Raw genomic sequence first — 17,763 nt, forward strand, 5'->3', positions numbered from 1 at the left:
ATGGATCAGAAAAAATATTATACACATATATAAACACATGCACAAATACAGAGAGAATGCAAATGTTAAAGCACATGTGACAAAAATAAAGGGCAGACAAGTGTTCTTCGTATTACTTCATTCTTGCAATTTTTTAAGTTAGAAATGATTTCCAAATTTTAAAAAAATATTAATGGAAAAAAAGGCTGCCAAGGAATTACAGCAAAAATCCTTTTACTGGTAAGGTATGCTGTTCTTCTAATCATTTTCTAAAGGTCAGCAAGAAAGATATGAAGAACTGTGCAGGTAGGCACAACACAAGGTCAGGGAGAACTGAGGGCAGCATTTATGTGACTATCTCTTCCAGACCAACTAGTCTAATGTAGCCAGGACTGAGTTAACAGATGGAATTAAAAACTAGAAATAAAAAATCTAATGTAGGGTAAACAGCAGATTCCATGGATAAAAAGATGACAAAGGCCATATTTATAAGACTAAAGGTAGAGCACTTTCTCTTTCTACTGCTTGCTACCATGCAAGTATCACTTTAAAATTCTTTAAAAATAAAGAGGCTGCCAAATGTGAATCTTTTAGAAATCAGAATGAAAGGTTTCTTCAAAATACTTTATCCCCATTTCAAGTACCCTAGAAACATACCAGGTATTTGGTCTCCAGGAGGTTGTCTCAAATTTAACAATGGACTACTTTGAATTTGTTTAGAATACACTATATAGCATAATGTAATAATTTAAAAATAATAGCACGTTGTTTTCTATATGGCTGAATAAGCAGCTTTTGGACCAAACTCCTGCAGATTACATCTATAAACTGTGATCGAAACACATCAACAGGCCAGGCATGGTGGCTCAGGCCTAGAATCCTAGCATTTTGGGGAGCCAAAACAGGAGGATCACTTGAGGCCAAGAGTTCAAGAACAGTCTCAGTATAGCAAGACCCTGTCTCTACCCAAAAACAAAAAAATTAGCTAGGTGTGGTGGCACATGCCTATAGTCCTAGCTACTTGGAAGGCTGAGGCAGGAAAGATGTCTTGAGACAAGGAGTTTGAGGCTGTGGTAAGCTAGGATTGTACTACCGTACTCCAGCCTGGGCCAAAGATCAAGAACCCAGCTCGATTAAAAACAAAACAAAAGTAAACTAAACAAAAAACACCATAAACAACTATCTGAGGGTAATGGAGAATGACCTAGAGTACCCACTAAAATAGCTCTACAAAGTGATTCACTGAAAATAATCTATCAATAGGTCAAAATGTCATTCTAAAAAAGGAAACCTACAGAAAGGCAAGAAAAAAATGAAACAAAAAACAGAGGAACAAACAGAAAACAAAAATAAAATGGCAATCTTAAAATCTATCATTACATATAAATGGTCCAAATATATCCATTAAAAGGCAGAGATTCGCAGAATGGACTTTTAAAAACACAATCCAACTATCTGGTGTCTACAAGAAACTCACTTCAAATTATGTCCACACAAAAATCTGTACACAATTGTTCATAGTAACTTTATTTCTAATAGCCAAAAACTGAAAAACAACTACAATGTCCTACAATGGGTGAACGATTAAACTTTAGTACATCCAAAACAGGGAATACTATTTGGCAATAAAAAATAAACTGTTCAGGCCAGTATGGTAGCTCATGCCTGTAATCCCAGCACTTTGGTAGGCTGAGGCAGGCAGATCATGAAGTTAGGAGTTCAAGACCATACTGGTCAACATGGTGAAACCCCATCTTTACTAAAAAATACAAAAATTAGCTGGGCATGGTGGCTCGTGCCTGTAATCCCAGCTACCTGGGAGGCTGAGGTAGGAGAATTGCTTGAACTGGGACCCAGGAGGTGGAAGTTGCAGTGAGCCGAGATTGCACCATCATACTCCAGCCTGGGCTACAGAGTGAGATTCCATTAAAAAAAAATAAAATAAATAAACTGTTCATATGTACCAATCTGGATAAATCTCCAAATAATTGTGCTAAGTGGAAAAAAAAAAAGCCAATCTCAAAAGGGTACATATTGTATGATTTCACTTATACAAGAATCTTGAATTGACAAAATTACAGGAATGAAGAGATTAGTGGTTGCCAGAGGTTATGGAAGGGGTAAGGAAAAGAAGTGGCTGTAAAAGGGCAATCAACATGAGCAATTCTTGTGGTAATGAAAATGTCTTTTGACTGAATTAGTGTTAATATTCCAGTTGTGACACTACATGACAGTTTTGCAAAATGTTAGTGTCAGGAGAAAGGGGTAACAAGTACACAGTACTGTTATGTACACCATCTTTGCAACCTTTTATGTATCTTTATTTCAAAATAAAAAGTTTTTCTTGAAAGCAGTGATTTTGAGTGTACTAGGCTTTCCACTGCTAGAACTATACATAGAAACTTGACACTAATAAAAACTTACACATTACCTGGGTTCATCTTTACCCATTCAATCCATCATTTCTATATTAGGGCCCATACAGCTGGAGTGAAGTCTTAGGTCAAAAGCAGTATGAACAAGAATAGAACAGGCAACTTCACCCATCAATCTAAAGACAATTGTTTACTCTGGTTAAAGTGGTAGTGGCAATTTAAAAAATATATACCAGAATGGAGCTCAAGAGTCAATGAAATGTTTCTTAATTTCTGTTTGGAAAGGAGACATAGGCCAAAACATAAAATAAAACAAAACAAAAAAACAAGAGCAATTGCACTTCCTTGGCCAATTTTCAAAGGACGTAGTTGCAAATTACACAGACCTTTAAAGAAAGGAATAAGAAATGAACAATAATTTCCCTATCAAGATAGCCTATTGATGGTTTTAAAAATAGTAAGAGGAAGCCATGAATAGGCCGTAAGTTATTATTTACAGGCTACAAATAAAAGAAAAATAACAACCCTGGACAACATAGTGAGACACTGTCTCTACTGAAAATGAAAAAACATAGCCAGGCATGGTGGCATGTGCCTGTGTTCCCAGCTACTCAGGAGGCTGGGGTGGGAGGACTGCTTGAGCCTGGGAGGTCAAGGCTGCAGTGAGCGATGATCATGCCACTGCATTCCAGCCTGGATCATTGTATTTATCTGTTCTCACACTGCTATCAAGAACTATCTAAAACTGGATAATTTATAAAGAAAAGAGGTTTAATCAGCTCACAGTTCCACCGGCTGTAAAGGAAGCATGGCTGGGGAAGCCTCAGGAAACTTACAATCATGGTGGAAGGCAAAGAGGAAGGAGGCATGTCTTACATGGCCAGAGTAAAAGGAAGAGAGTGAAGAGAGAGGTGCTACACACTTTCAAACAACCAGATCTTGTGAGAACTCACTTACTGTCACTCATGAGAACAGCAAGGGGGAAATCCACCCCCATGATCCAATTACCTGCCACCAAGCTCCTCTCTTCCAACACTGGGGATTACAACTTGACAACAGATTTGGGCTTGACACAAATCCAAATCACATCAACCACAGAGCAAGACTCTATCTCAAAATAAAATAAGTAAAAAGAGTCTCCTTTCTCTACTGTAATTCTTGGCCCCCAAAGGTAACCACAGTTTAAGTGTCTAGTAACTCCTTCTTCTAAAATAAAGATAACATATATATCCACATATTTATATATTATTTTTAAAATAGCAATCACTTAAAAGATCACACTTGCTTTTATTTTTTTCCGTATCAGCAGACACAGATCGACTTAATTTCTTATATTTATTACTCCACCAATTTGTTTAACCAGTTCCCATTTTGATGGATGCATTGGTGTTTCCAGTTTTTTGCTGATATAAACAATGTTGAAATAACTATGTATCTTTCCTTCACTTTCTATATATGCATGAATCATGATCAAGTGTGTGTCAGTGTGCGTATATACATATATACTTTGTATATGTGTGTATGTAAATATATGTGCATGTGTGTGTGCATGTGTGTGTGTGTGTGTGTGTGTGTGTATATAAAGTTTTGTTACTATAACTATAACAGCAAATTCCTAGCAGGGAGATGGCATGGTCAAAAATGAACTCACATTTCTTTTTGAGAGAAATACTGCTAAACTATCCACAAGACAGATAGTATCAATTTATATTCCTAAAAACAGTATGAGTGTATCAAAACCTTTGCTGACCAGCAACAGTGGTTCATGCCTGTAATCCCAGCATGTTGGGAGACTGAGGCAGGAAAATTGCTTGAAGCCAGGAGTTCAAGACCAGCCTGGGCAACACAGTGAGAACCCAACTCTACCAAAAAAATGTTTTAAAGATTAGCTGGACATGGTAAAATGTCCCTGGAGTCTCAGCTACATGGAAGGCTGGGACAAGATCGCTTAAGCCCAGTTGTTCAAGGTTACAGTGAGCAATGATCACACATCTGCACTCAAGCCTGAGCAACAGAGCGAGACCTTGTTTCTAAATTTAAAAAAATAAAATTAAAAAGAAATTTGCTAATATGATTAGACACTATAGTAATTTCATTTTAATTTGTACCAGAATAAGACCACTATTTTGAGTAATTTTATTATGGTTATCACTACTTTTATTTCTTTTTATGAAAATTTACCATTTTTATCCTATGCCCTTTTCCTACTGGGCACCCACTTACTTTTTGTATTGATTTGCATATAAACTTTATAAATGAACGCAATTAGCCCCGTCATATGTCTTGCAAAGATGCTCTGCCAGTTTGTCTTTCATGATTCAAATCCTTTTATAATATATTTTTCTAGTTTCATAAATGTTTCATTTCTACACAGTCAAACTTACCAGTCACTTCTTATGCACCATTAGAATTTGGTATTCTCTTTTGTATTCTGGATAAGTACTAACTAAAGTTTAAAATTGGGTAACACTGATCATTATAGAATATTATCAATTAGTTGCTGAAATAAGATGTTATATTTAAAGGGAATATATATAAACTAAGTATTAAAGTTGTATTTAATGTTACAATCATCAATTTAATGCTACAAATAATTCAGAAATAAAAGGCATAAAAATAATTAATTCAGAAATAAAATGAGTACTAAAGTAAATCCCAAACACATCTGCTGCTATGCGTTAATTAGTTACCCAAGGGTATCAAATACAGTAACTAAGTGGTAAACATTAAAACTCCAAAAACAGCCGGGCGCGGTGGCTCAAGCCTGTAATCCCAGCACTTTGGGAGGCCGAGGCGGGTGGATCACGAGGTCAAGAGATCGAGACCATCCTGGTCAACATGGTGAAACCCCGTCTCTACTAAAAATACAAAAATTAGCTGGGCATGGTGGCATGTGCCTGTAATCCCAGCTACTCAGGAGGCTGAGGGCTGAGGCAGGAGAATTGCCTGAACCCAGGAGGCGGAGGTTGAGGTGAGCCGAGATCGCGCCATTGCACTCCAGCCTGAGCAACGAGAGCGAAACTCCGTCTCAAAAAAAAAAAAAAAAAAAAAAACTCCAAAAACACACTGATGATTTTAACCCCATAACTCATTATAAGCCTATTTCTTATTTTTCATATAAATTTGTTAACAAATCATAATTGTATTTTAAAGCCAAAATATAAAACAAAATACTAATTTTATTTTAGGTAAATAACATAAACCACAGTGTTTCACAAAGTATTTTTAGTTTTTTATTTTGGTAAACTATGATGCTATAAAAGACCAAAATGTTTTTGGATCAAAGGAAACAATAGTTATGTAAGCAAGAATAAGCAAAGGAGAGGGATTGTTTGAAACTCCTATACTTACCACCATGAATGGTATCTAATGAATAGTTTGAAAACTATGTTCGTCTACACATTACTTAACAGCATTTAGTAAATCTATTCTCTCACTGTAACCACAGGGAGCTCCATTTGATGTCTTCTTTAATTACATATAAAGTAATACATTTAATCGAGAAATATAAGCAATGCTTCTTTAAAATAAAAAGCACAGAAGAGTACTGACCATGGTTGTTGATGTTATTTCTAAAATGACAATCTCTTAAACGAAACTCAAATGCATGCAGATAATGTTTTATTTTAATAGAACTAAGAATAAATTAGTAAGAACACTATATTTTATAATAAAGTATACAGATTTGATTTCCCAAGAAAAAGCAGTATGATAAGGCACCACTCCAATTTTAAAAGTAAAATGTCCACTTTTCAAAGGTGGTTAGAAATACTATTTATTAGGAAAGCATTTGGAAATGTAAATCCAAAAATGCACTTGTAAAATAATTTTAATACTGAATTTACAATATGATGGAATTTTTCTTTGAAAGACTGGTAACAACTCAACTCAAATGTTAGGTTTGTCCTAATGAAAATAGCTAATTTAAATTGTTTATATCAAATTAAATCTACTTACCAGTGAATCTGCATCAGGGCATTCCCTATTAAAGCAAAATATCAGAAATATTCAATAATTAGAATTGTCTGCTAATTGTACTTGTTTATAAAGTCTTTACTTTGGTACTTAAACATAGCTTTTATTTAAACTCTATAAAATATTTAGATGAATCAAATCATGAAGATTAAAACACACTAAATTATTTTTAAATTCAAAAAAAGGCATTCTTATTCCCATACTACCCGACAAAATAAAAAACAAACACCCTACAAGTATTCTTTTTTTCTATCAGCTTACATTATGCTTTGAGAGCTTATAAGTATTCTAAAACCTATTTTCAAAAGTAATTCTTTTCCATGAATATACTCACACATTAAGAAAGCTGTCAGTCCTATAAGACTTTCTAATAGCTTTCATTCAAGTAAAGCAAGTTAAAAAAATTTCCTTAAAGAAAGCTTGACTTAAAAAACAAAAGTCAGTATTAAGTGGCAGGTGGTCTGGAAAGCTAAATCTACTGGAATAAATACAATTTTTAAACACTTCAGTTTCATTTGAAGTACTTTCCATAACTTAGTATACACAAAAGTCAAAACCAGTTTTTTCCAAATATGCTACAGGAATAGACTTCCAGTTGGATAACTTTCTTAGGTAATATGTAGTTAAGAACTGAAATTCTATCAAACAAGTATTGAATTTGCATATAAGCTAGTGAAAACTTATTTAAAATGTAAAACTAAAACATACAGAATATCTAAATATGTACAACTAAGGAAGGACAGTGAGGTCATAAAAAATGAGATCAGAAGAATTTCTATGTATGTACTCTAAAATAAATTCACAAACAAAAATTAACAGTGCAGATTTAAAAGGCTTTTGGACCTTTGACTGTGACAGTTAATGAACACAATGCAGGTTGAGCATCCCTAATCCAATAATCTGAAATCCAAAGTTCTCCCTAACTGAGACATTTTGAGCACTAACAGGATGCCCAAACGAAGTATTCATTGGAACATGCTGGCTTTCAGATTTTTGGTTTAGGAATGCTCAACTGGGTGTGTTCTGCAAATATTTCAAAATCCGAAAACATCTGAAATCCAAAACACTTCCGGTCTCAAGCATTTCAAAAGATATGCAATGTGTGGAGTCAAAACCTTAAACAAACAGATAAACGCTATTTATCCAAAGACTAAGCAAACACAGAGGAATCTACAAAACTGAAGAATTTTCTTAAAGGAAAATAGGATAAAGCAGACTGAAAAAATTTAAAAGGGGGAAAATGACTACATTGCTCTTAATCCAAAGTGAAGTACCAAAGAGACAGGGTAAATGCAAACCCCAGGTGACTTTCTTTCTTTCTTTCTTTCTTTTTCTGACACAAAGTCTCATTCTGTCGCCCAGGCTGGAGTGCAGTGGTGTGATCTCGGCTCACTGCAACCTCTGCCTCCCAAGTTTAAGCAATTTTCCAGCCTCGGCCTCCTGAGTAGCTGGGATTATAGGTGTGTACCACCACATCTAGCTAATTTTTGTATTTTTATTAGACACGGGGTTTCCCCATGTTGCCCAGGCTGGTCTTGAACTCCTGATCTCAAGTAATCTGCCTTCCTCGGCCTCCCAAAATGCTGGGATTACAGGTGTGAGCCACCACGCCCAGCCCCCAGGTGGCTTTCTATCCACTTAAAAGTCACTTAAAATTGCACATTTTGAAATACAGCTTCCTTACTGGTAGATGAGAAACATTATAGTTTTAAAACTTATGCATACTCTCAAGAAATGTTCCAGAAAAGGCATAATAATAACTCAATCCTTCTAGAGAATCGAGTTAATCAAGATGTTAAAATAGTTCTACTTTTTTTTTTTTTTTTTTTTAAAGATGCTGTTTGAACATAAAGGAAAGTGTTAAAGTTCCAAAGAGTTTATTCTCTGGCTTTAAGCCAAAACACTCCAGTCACTGGAGTAAAGCACTTAGCTGTTTGCCTTCACAGTGGGCTGTATGAGACCTGCAGATGAAGCTCCAGCCAAGAGGAAGCTCTGAAAAAGGCCAGTCTCTCACAATTACTAGCATCTCAAAAGCCTTCAGGCTATGAAGAGGCATACCAAGAGCCTCTGGCATTTCAGGCAAAGTGAATGCTAATATTTTTCCTGCCAAGAAGTTTGAAAGAAGGTGATGATGGTACAGTGGTATAAGTGTTGGCTTTCTGCTCTAGTGGTGCCATTGGTTAAAAAACAAAAACCAAAACCACCCTAAGTGGCTTAGTATCATATTGGGAAATTACTGATAAGGAAAACTGTTTTAAAAACCTGGTTAAAAAATACTATAATCTCCCTACATGAACAGTACTGAAACCCATACATTATCAAAGTATTTTAAGGACATGATTCTTTATCATGTAGCCACTAACAGATGAACTAGATATATTTTAAATGTTTACTTACTAATCAATTGATCAGATTTCAATATGTATAGCTAACATTAGAAAAATAGATTAGGTTTCACCTCCTTAACAAAATATCCCCTTCATAAACGCTCAAGAAAGACATTTGCAAAAGAGATGATAACTATAGATATAAATCACTTTGCGGTTGGTCTTGATTTGTTAGCCAAATACTACTTGGGAGAAGGGAAGAGACAGTCATTTAAAATGAGAGAAATTCTAAGAAACTCAAAAAGAAAGCAAGAATACCCAAAGCACAAACTGTTCTCTTATGTTAAAAATATGAGTGCCCATCAAATATTAAAGCTCATGAGAGTTCTGCTAATTATACTAGGGAAGTGGGGCTTTTCAACTAATGTTCAGCCAATGTTGGTGGGTCAACAAATCACTCAAGACTTTGATCAGTGTCTCCTCAATCTAAATGGACTGAGTAATTATGGAAAGACAGATTCCTTTAATTCTAGTTTGTCTCTAAATAATCATGGCTCAATTATTCTTAACCCCAGGTATACATTAGGAATTAAAGGGGCAACTGGGTGTGGTGGCTCACGCCTGTAATCCCAGCACTTTGGAATGTGGAGGTGGGCAAATTACAAAATCAGGAGATAGAGAGCATCCTGACTAACATGGTGAAACCTCATCTCTACTAAAAAACACAAAAAATTAGCTGGACGTGTTGGTGTGCGCCTGTAATCCCAGCTACTTGGGAGGCTGAGGCAGGAGAATTGCTTGAACCTCGGAGGTGGAGGTTGCAGTAAGCCGAGATCAGGCCATTGCACTCCAGCCTGGGCAACAAGAGCAAAACTCCATCTCAAAAAAAAGAGAAGGTAAATCAGATTTATAAGTGGACCAAATATTCCATCTAAAAATGGTGACCTAGTACAAATGGTAAAACATTAGGGCATGTCCCTCCTCTATTTAACATTTTCTATCAATGTATGTATATATACCACTATGTGCCTATACACTTAGAATTGTCTAGAAGGATTTTCATCAAGTAGCTGACCAGAGATTTTCTTTTAGGCATTAAGACTTTGATGAAATTTTTAGTTTTCTCTGTACTTTTAATTTTTTTAAATACACATGTATCATTTTATAAAAATAAGGATATTTTTAAAATTTCCATTTCTAGACATTAAAGCTTTTGTCTATAATGTCTTAAAAATTTTAAATAATTGGCTGGGCGCGGTGGCTCAAGCCTGTAATCCCAGCACTTTGGGAGGCCGAGGCGGGTGGATCACGAGGTCGAGAGATCGAGACCATCCTGGTCAACATGGTGAAACCCCGTCTCTACTAAAAATACAAAAAATTAGCTGGGCATGGTGGCACGTGCCTGTAATCCCAGCTACTCAGGAGGCTGAGGCAGGAGAATTGCCTGAACCCAGGAGGCGGAGGTTGCGGTGAGCCGAGATCGCGCCATTGCACTCCAGCCTGGGTAACAAGAGCGAAACTCCGTCTCAAAAAAAAAAAAAAACAAAAAAAAACAACAAAAAAAATTTTAATAATTAAGTTAATACTCTGATTTAAAACCAAAGGAATTAGCAAATATATTTATTAGTATTTAGAAAGGTTTGTTTTTCACACCTTACACATATACTTTTGAATTATTCCCTACTTTTCTCTTTCCAAATTCAAAACCATTTTATTCTTAATCACTTACTAAAACAAAAAGGATTTTGACAATATTTAAAATACTTACACAGATTCTGTATCTTTTTCCTTTTTAATGATTCCTGGCAAAGCAAAAGTCTTTCTTTTCCTTGGTTTTATACCTTTAAAATAAACAGATACTGTTACAGAGACATAACTGTTCCTGATAAATATATTAAACTTATAAATACATCTTGCATCTTCACACATAATTTGTTCATAACTGCTGATGTTAAATATGGATGACAAATAAAATGATCAACCACTCAACCCTATTGGTTAGACTTTTCTCATATTAATAAAGCATAGCCTATTATTCAGCAAAAGATCGTAACATTTACTTGACAGATAAAATCTTTTCTTTTCCTAAGTCTCCCCTAAGTCACATTACATATAATAAGCATATGGAGATACCTTAAAACTTCCAAGAAAGTACATTATTCATTGTACCAAATTTTGTTATAAACGTCAAAGCATGTTATAAAAGTCAAATCATGTTTGCTTTCTAGAGGATCACAAAAAGAAATGCATTGTTTTAGATAAAAAAAGATGACACAGCAGACCCAACAGAAGTATAATATGGGGCCAGTGATACATGCCTATAATCCCAGCACTTTGGAAGGCCAAGGTGAACAGATCACTTGAACTCAAGAGTTCAAAACCAGTCTAGGTAACATGGTGAAACCTTGTCTCTACAAAAAAATACAAAAAATTAGATGGGTGTGATGCCTGTGGTCCTAGCTACTCAGGAGGCTGGAGTGGGAGGACTGCTTGAGTCCAGGAGGTAGAGGCTGCAGTGAGCTGTGATCATGCCACTGCACTCCACCCTGAGTGACAAAGTGAGACCCTACGTCAAAAATTTAAAAAAACAAAACAAAAAACAGAAACCAAAAAAAACCAACAAAATAACATGAAAAGTTTACAATATGGCATTCTTGTGTCCATATGTTATTCCTAATACAAACAATGCTATAAATGGACTCTACCTTAACTGAGGAGTAAAAATTACCTTTCATTTTCCTAATAAGGCAATTCTTCATCCTCTTCTTTCATGATAAATTATTTTTAAAGGCCAGTCATGCTATTAACTGTTGACATAATTCAGCACTTAAGGCCCGGCACAGTGGCTCATGCCTGTAATCCTAAGCACTTTGAGAGGCCCAGGTGAGCAGATCACCTGAGGTCAGGAGTTTGGAACCAGCTTGGCCAACATGGTGAAAGCCTGTCTCTATTAAAAACACGCAAAATATTAGCCAGGCGTAGTGGTGCACGTCTGCAATCAGCTACTTGGGAGGCTGAGGCAGGAGAATAATCTGAACCAGAAGGCGAAGGCTGCAGTGAGCCAAGATCGTGCCACTGTACTCCAGCCTGGGTGACAGAGCAAGACTCCATCTCAAAAAAAAAAAAAAAAAAAAAAAGAATTCAGCATGTAAAACTTAGGTGTTTACTCTTTGCGAATTGAGCAGTAGAGGCCAGGTGCGGTGGCTTACGCCTGTAATCCCAGCACTTTGGTGGCTGAGGTGGATGGATCGCTTGAGCTTAGGAGTTCAAGACCAGCCTAGCCAACATGGCAAAACCCCATCTCCACAAAAAATACAAAATTAGCTGGACATGGCGGCACACACCTGTAGCCAAAGCTAATTGGGGGGCTGAGGTAGGAAGATCACTTGAACACGGGAGGTCGAGGCTATAGTGAACAGAGATCATGCCACTTCACTCCATCCTGGAAGACAAAGTGAGACGCTGTCTCAAAAAAAAAAAAAGAAGAAGAAGTGAGCAGTAGAGACATAGCCCCTCATCTTACAGATGAGTAAATTCAAGAAGGGATTTTGTTATTGTTGTTGTAGTAACAGGGTCTTACTCTGTTGCCCAAGGTGGAGTGCAGTAGTACGATCATGGCTCACCACAGGCTCCTCCTCCCAGGCTCCAGCAATCCTCTCACCTCAGCCTTCCCAAATAGCTGGGACTACAGGTGTACACCACCACACCCACTAATTTTAAAAGTTTTATTTGTAGAGATGGGGTCTCAGCATATTTCCCAGGCTGTTCTCTAACTCCTGGCCTCAAGTAATGCTCCTGCCTCAGCCTCCCAAAGTGCTGAGATTAGAAGCATGAGCCATTGTGCCCAGCGAAATGACCGTAATATTAACATTAATTAATGAAATGTTACCCACTGTACAATTAGCACTACACATTAATGTACAGTGATGAGTTTCATAGTCACGACATTAAAAGGCTTAAACAAGGATGTCAATAAAGAAAACTATTTCAATGTATATTTAAAAACAAATGCATGCTATTCTTAATCTTTAAAAATATATAATCTAACACACTAATATTCTTTTGGGAAAATCTATTATTTATTAAGGAACAAGTAGTATCTGCAGGCCTTCAAATTAATTTCAGATTTTTATGTCACTCCATAGGTATGCTGACACCTACGGACAGCAGTCCCTCCTTATTTGTTCAATGAAATGAAGATACTAGCTAGTTGCCATGTGCATTAACATACAATTACTAATCAACTTACCTTCAATTGCACTAGCAGTGTCACATTCTTCAAATTCAATGAGGCCTAGAAAAAAAAAAATTGAAAAAACTTCTAGTAGAAAAAAAGTTAGAAAAAAATTATCAGGTAAATTTTAATACTCTTTTTACACTTTAAATATTTTATTCTAATTGACAACATATCTTTTTAATTGTTCTGACATGGTTCTAATTGTTATCTAATAGTTAATTCAAGTATCAGTAATAAATTTTAAAAATCAAATAATTCCAACAGTGAAAAACAACTGAGACTAGCCCATTATGATCACAGTAGCTATTGAAAACCCATGGTATATGATGCCACAGAACTAGAGACACAAGAACTAATATGTAATTTCTGCTTTTAAGTAGCTGGCAGTACTGCTGATGAGAGGAAACAAGCGTGGTAAGAGGTGACCGCTGAATCCTTGGTGGTGTTCATGGGAAGAACAGGGCTACCAAGATAGTAAATACTACTAGAATGTAAGCTTGGGACCTCATCTGTCCTGTTCATCGCTTGTGTGTCTTCAAAACTCAAAAAATGCTAGGTAAATAGTAAGTTGAGTAAATAAGTAAATATTTATTAAATGAATAAATAAACTACAGACTAGTCAAGTGGTAGGCTTGGGATTATAATCCAGATCTCTCTGACTGTATAGCAGGTCAAGGAATGTGAACTACAGCTTGCAAGAAACAGGAAAAGTTTTCATGTAAGATCATATACATCCACCCCATAAAGTGATCTTCAAGGAAAATTAATTTAGCACTGCTATGAGTGATAGATTGTAGAAAAGGAGGATGATAAAGTAGAAATCATTAGAAAACAATTAAAATAGTCCTGAAATGACTGACTGCTGAGACTAGACTTAAATGCTATAAAATATAGTACACTTCACATATGTGAAATATCAAATTATTTGGCAGTAGAGAAAGAAGCAAAACATGAGTTACTCTCCTACAGAAATATCCCAAAAGTGAAATATGAGACTAAAAAAATTATTTCCCACTAAGCTATCATTTTAGTCCTTTTTATAATAAATTCATGAAAGTCTAGCATTTTTTGTGAAATAATTTTTAATTTATTAATGGTAATGAGTGTAACTTGCTATATGAAGAAATTTTAAAATAGAGCTTGAAGTAGAGTAGATGACAGAGGATTTTGTTACTGGTTCTTCTGAGATGTGAAGCTTAGCTATGTACGAATTCATGATCGGCATTATTATTGATCATTCCATTATAAAAGAAAACCCCTGATTAACAAGAAAGGTTTCTCTACAAGCAGCAGGATCTAAAAATATTGGCTTAATGTCCCTCTCCCTCCCTGCCAATCTAAGATTTATTTGTTTGATTCTAGTTTCCATTCAAATGAAATAAACATTTAGTAATAAGCAGAATAAAACAGTCATAAAAGTGAGTTGATAAACAAGGTCCTAATCAATTACTGGTATCTTCCTTACTAGTACATTCTTCTAAATATAGACTAAGACTAAAAAAAAAAAAAAAAAAAAAAAAGTTTTTCACTTCTACCCAAAAAAGTCTTTAGTCAGAAAATGACCCAATTAAAAATTTAAGGACTTTATTCAAACCCATCCTGCAAATCTAGAAGCTAAGAAATCATTTAATAAAAGGGTACTGAGCTTGTTCTTAGACTCCCTTAGAGGCCTATCATAACAATTTACAATGAGATGAGAGCAGACTGAAAAATCAATAAGGGTAAATAAATTAAGATGTGCATCTCATAATTAACAACTTTTCACTTACTATAAAAATTATGAATAATAATAAATCTCCATCTATGTTACCAACAGCTTATTACATATTTTTGGCTTTTCCAAGTATTAATAAAGCCTGAGAAAATATAATCATCTGTCAAATAAAGCTGAGAAAGAGTTCACCAAAACCAGGCATGTGGTTATTCAAAAACTCTCCTACAGCTACACATCCACATAATTTCTACCCATTAACTATTTACAGAATCTCTAATGCTCAGGCCATGGGCTTACTCTAGAGGAGAAAAAAAGTAAATAAAATAAAAACAAAATATCAATGCCAAACAAATTGCCTTGTTTACAAATACCAAATATATATTATCTAGAAGGACTTCTACATCATCATCTTAGCAAATACGGTACACACAGAAAAAAATTGTAAAATTTTTGGATGATTTCATACATGTGAAACTAGTAAACAAATCCCTTAACTATAAAATCAATCCCTTTAAACAAAATTCTTCATCTTTTTCTCACAAAACTCTTTTCCTATAGTAAACATATCTTGATTTATCTTTTCTAAACAGTCTCTAAAAATCCATTTGAAATAGAAAAATGTCCAAAAAAAAAACAAAAGAAAAAACATTTTGAAATACAAGATGCGAAATCACTCCAAATTATAAAATATATACTAAAAATTTTAAATTGAGTACCATCCACATAAACTTTCTATTAAAAATAGAAATAATGATTTCTGGTATTAAAAAAACTAAATACAACTTTTCTTTAAAAAAAAAACATTAAATCATGCATGAAAAGATTTTCTTTTACAAATGGCATATGCTCCACATGCTGCTTCACATGGCAAGACTTTGCGTGCCTGGCTCAGTGCCAGTTGACAACTCAGCTGGATATCAATGCACATTCTGACCCCCCTTGTAGCATGTCACTTCTGAATGTTTCACAAGTGGAAAGTTTATTCAGCATCTCCTTCAAATGCAGTCCACTGCCCATCATTCTGCTATTTAATCATAAGACAAGTTATTTTTTTGACAGTACTAAAGCCAGAGTGAGAGTCTTAATGAATAGTTTGCTACAACTGGAATTTCAACTGTTTTAGACTCAATTAATTCTTTTGTCAAAATAAATAACTGCTCTTAGCACTTAGATTTTATGTTGGGTCACAAGGGCAATTTAGTTTGTATAAAAGCAAATAAAACCATTTTGGCTCTGTCTCTTGATGCTCTTTTACACATTACTTTAAAACGCCACTATGAGTTCAATTAAACTCACAGAAGAACAACTCTAAGAGGTCAATAATTGAAAGCAAAACAATTCTTAAATATGATGCTTTATTACCAGATAGGAATAAATAACTGCTATTTTAAAAAAGCCATCAACCTAAAGAATTCATTCAAACCTAATCTGGATCAAAACTTTGAAAAGATGTTAAAGAGGAAAAGCAACTTACTTAAAACAGTAATCTTCGATCACCATAAACATTTTGTGGAATGAGGAAGAGTATAAAATATGAAAAATGTAAAATGTTTAATTAATAATCCCCGTTGCTTTGGAATCAATCCTAAATCTCAGGCCATCAACAGGACAAGTATGTAATCTTATCTAGTTAAAAACTACCCTCAAAATTCAAATAGTAAGTCTGGGCTATTCAAATCAAACATATTTCTGCTTCTAATCAGAGCAAAACACACACAAACACTCTCAGTCATATGCTAAAAGTTTTAAAAAAGGAATGATGATTGTGCATGTGCAAGCACCGAGAGAGGTATGACTCATAACAATGGAAATCAATGACTACATTTTCAAGCTTGCTCCTGGGCCTGTGGAATGCAACACAGTCACAATCCCAGATGCCTGGGATGATGGGCCAGGCAAGTTAACACAAAAAAGAGAATCACACTCCAGCTTGTGGTGATATGCAAAAGGCATGGAAGTTCAAATTCGAATTTTGATACTCTTTCTGAATTAGATACTGTTTTTGAACCTAGGTTGTATCATTTATAAAAGGTGGTTGACAAATATAGCATTTGCTCTCTCTCTCTCTTTCTCCACATAGCTTTATATAATTTTTTTCTTTTGCTAAACCATTTGAAAGTTGCAGACATTAATGACACTTCACTTCAGGAGTATGTGTTTTAATAAAGGACTTGCAGAATCAATTTCCTCAATTCAGTGGGTCCAAACCTCATGAGAGACTCCTGGTGCAATGCTTCTAAACTATATTAAGAATGAGAATCACCTGGAGAACTTCTTAAACCGAAGACTGACTACTGGACCCCACTCCCAGAGTGTTCTATTCAGGAGGTCTAGGGTGGAGCTCAAATATTTGCATTTTTAACAAATTCCCAGGTGATGCCGCTGGTCCTGTAATTCCATTTTGAGAAATACAGTCCTAGTAGACTCTGACCACTGCCAGATATTTAATTAGTCTAGACAGTGCTTCTTCAATTATACCGTGCATACAAAGCCCAAAGGATCTTGGGGTCTTATTAAAATACAGATTCTGATTCAGTAGGGCTGAGATAGGGTTTGAGACTCTCCATTTATAACAAGCATTCATGTAGTGTGATGCTATAGGTTCTCAACAATGGCTGCAAGTTAGAATCAGCCAAGGAGTTTTAAAACATAGTGGCACCCACCCTGGACCAATGAAGTCAATTTCTTGGCTGGGCACAGTGGCTCACACCTGTAATCCCAGCACTGTGAAAGGCTGAGGCAGGCTGATCACCTGAAGTCAGGAGTGCAACACCACTGTGGCCAATATGGTGAAACCCTGTCTCTACCAAAAACACAAAAATTAGCTGGGTGTGGTGGTTGGCCCCTATAAACCCAGCTACTGAAGAGGCTGAGGCAGGAGAATCACTTGAAACCCAGGAGGCAGAGGTTGCAGTGAGCCAAGAACATGCCACTGCACTCCAGCTTGGGTGACAGAGCAAGACTCTGTCACAAAAAAAAAAAAAAAAAAAAAAAAAAAAAAAAAAAAAAATCAATTTCTGCGTATTTTTTTTTTAAAAGAAAAATAAAAGGAAAAAAAAAACTCCAAAAATAATTCTCATATAATTCTCATATGTACCTGATATGGTTTGGATGTCTGTCCCCTCCAAATTGCATGTGGAAATGTGATTCCCATGA

General features: G+C 35.5%; 1 protein-coding gene across 2 annotated transcripts in view; it reads right to left on the reverse strand.

Moving 5' to 3' along the window:
• FCHO2 (FCH and mu domain containing endocytic adaptor 2) overlaps positions 1-17,763 on the reverse strand; it is a 125,278-nt gene that overhangs the window by 43,065 nt on the left and 64,450 nt on the right. For both annotated transcript variants that reach the window (XM_074384847.1, XM_074384852.1), the window contains exons 9-11: positions 12,906-12,950; positions 10,425-10,497; positions 6,312-6,336 (exon numbers count right to left, since the gene is read on the reverse strand). In XM_074384847.1, coding sequence (XP_074240948.1) covers positions 6,312-6,336; positions 10,425-10,497; positions 12,906-12,950 — 143 coding nt within the window. The remainder of the gene's footprint in view (positions 1-6,311; positions 6,337-10,424; positions 10,498-12,905; positions 12,951-17,763) is intronic.

Source organism: Saimiri boliviensis, chromosome 1 (assembly GCF_048565385.1).
Source record: "Saimiri boliviensis isolate mSaiBol1 chromosome 1, mSaiBol1.pri, whole genome shotgun sequence".
In the NCBI taxonomy this organism is placed as follows: domain Eukaryota; kingdom Metazoa; phylum Chordata; class Mammalia; order Primates; family Cebidae; genus Saimiri; species Saimiri boliviensis.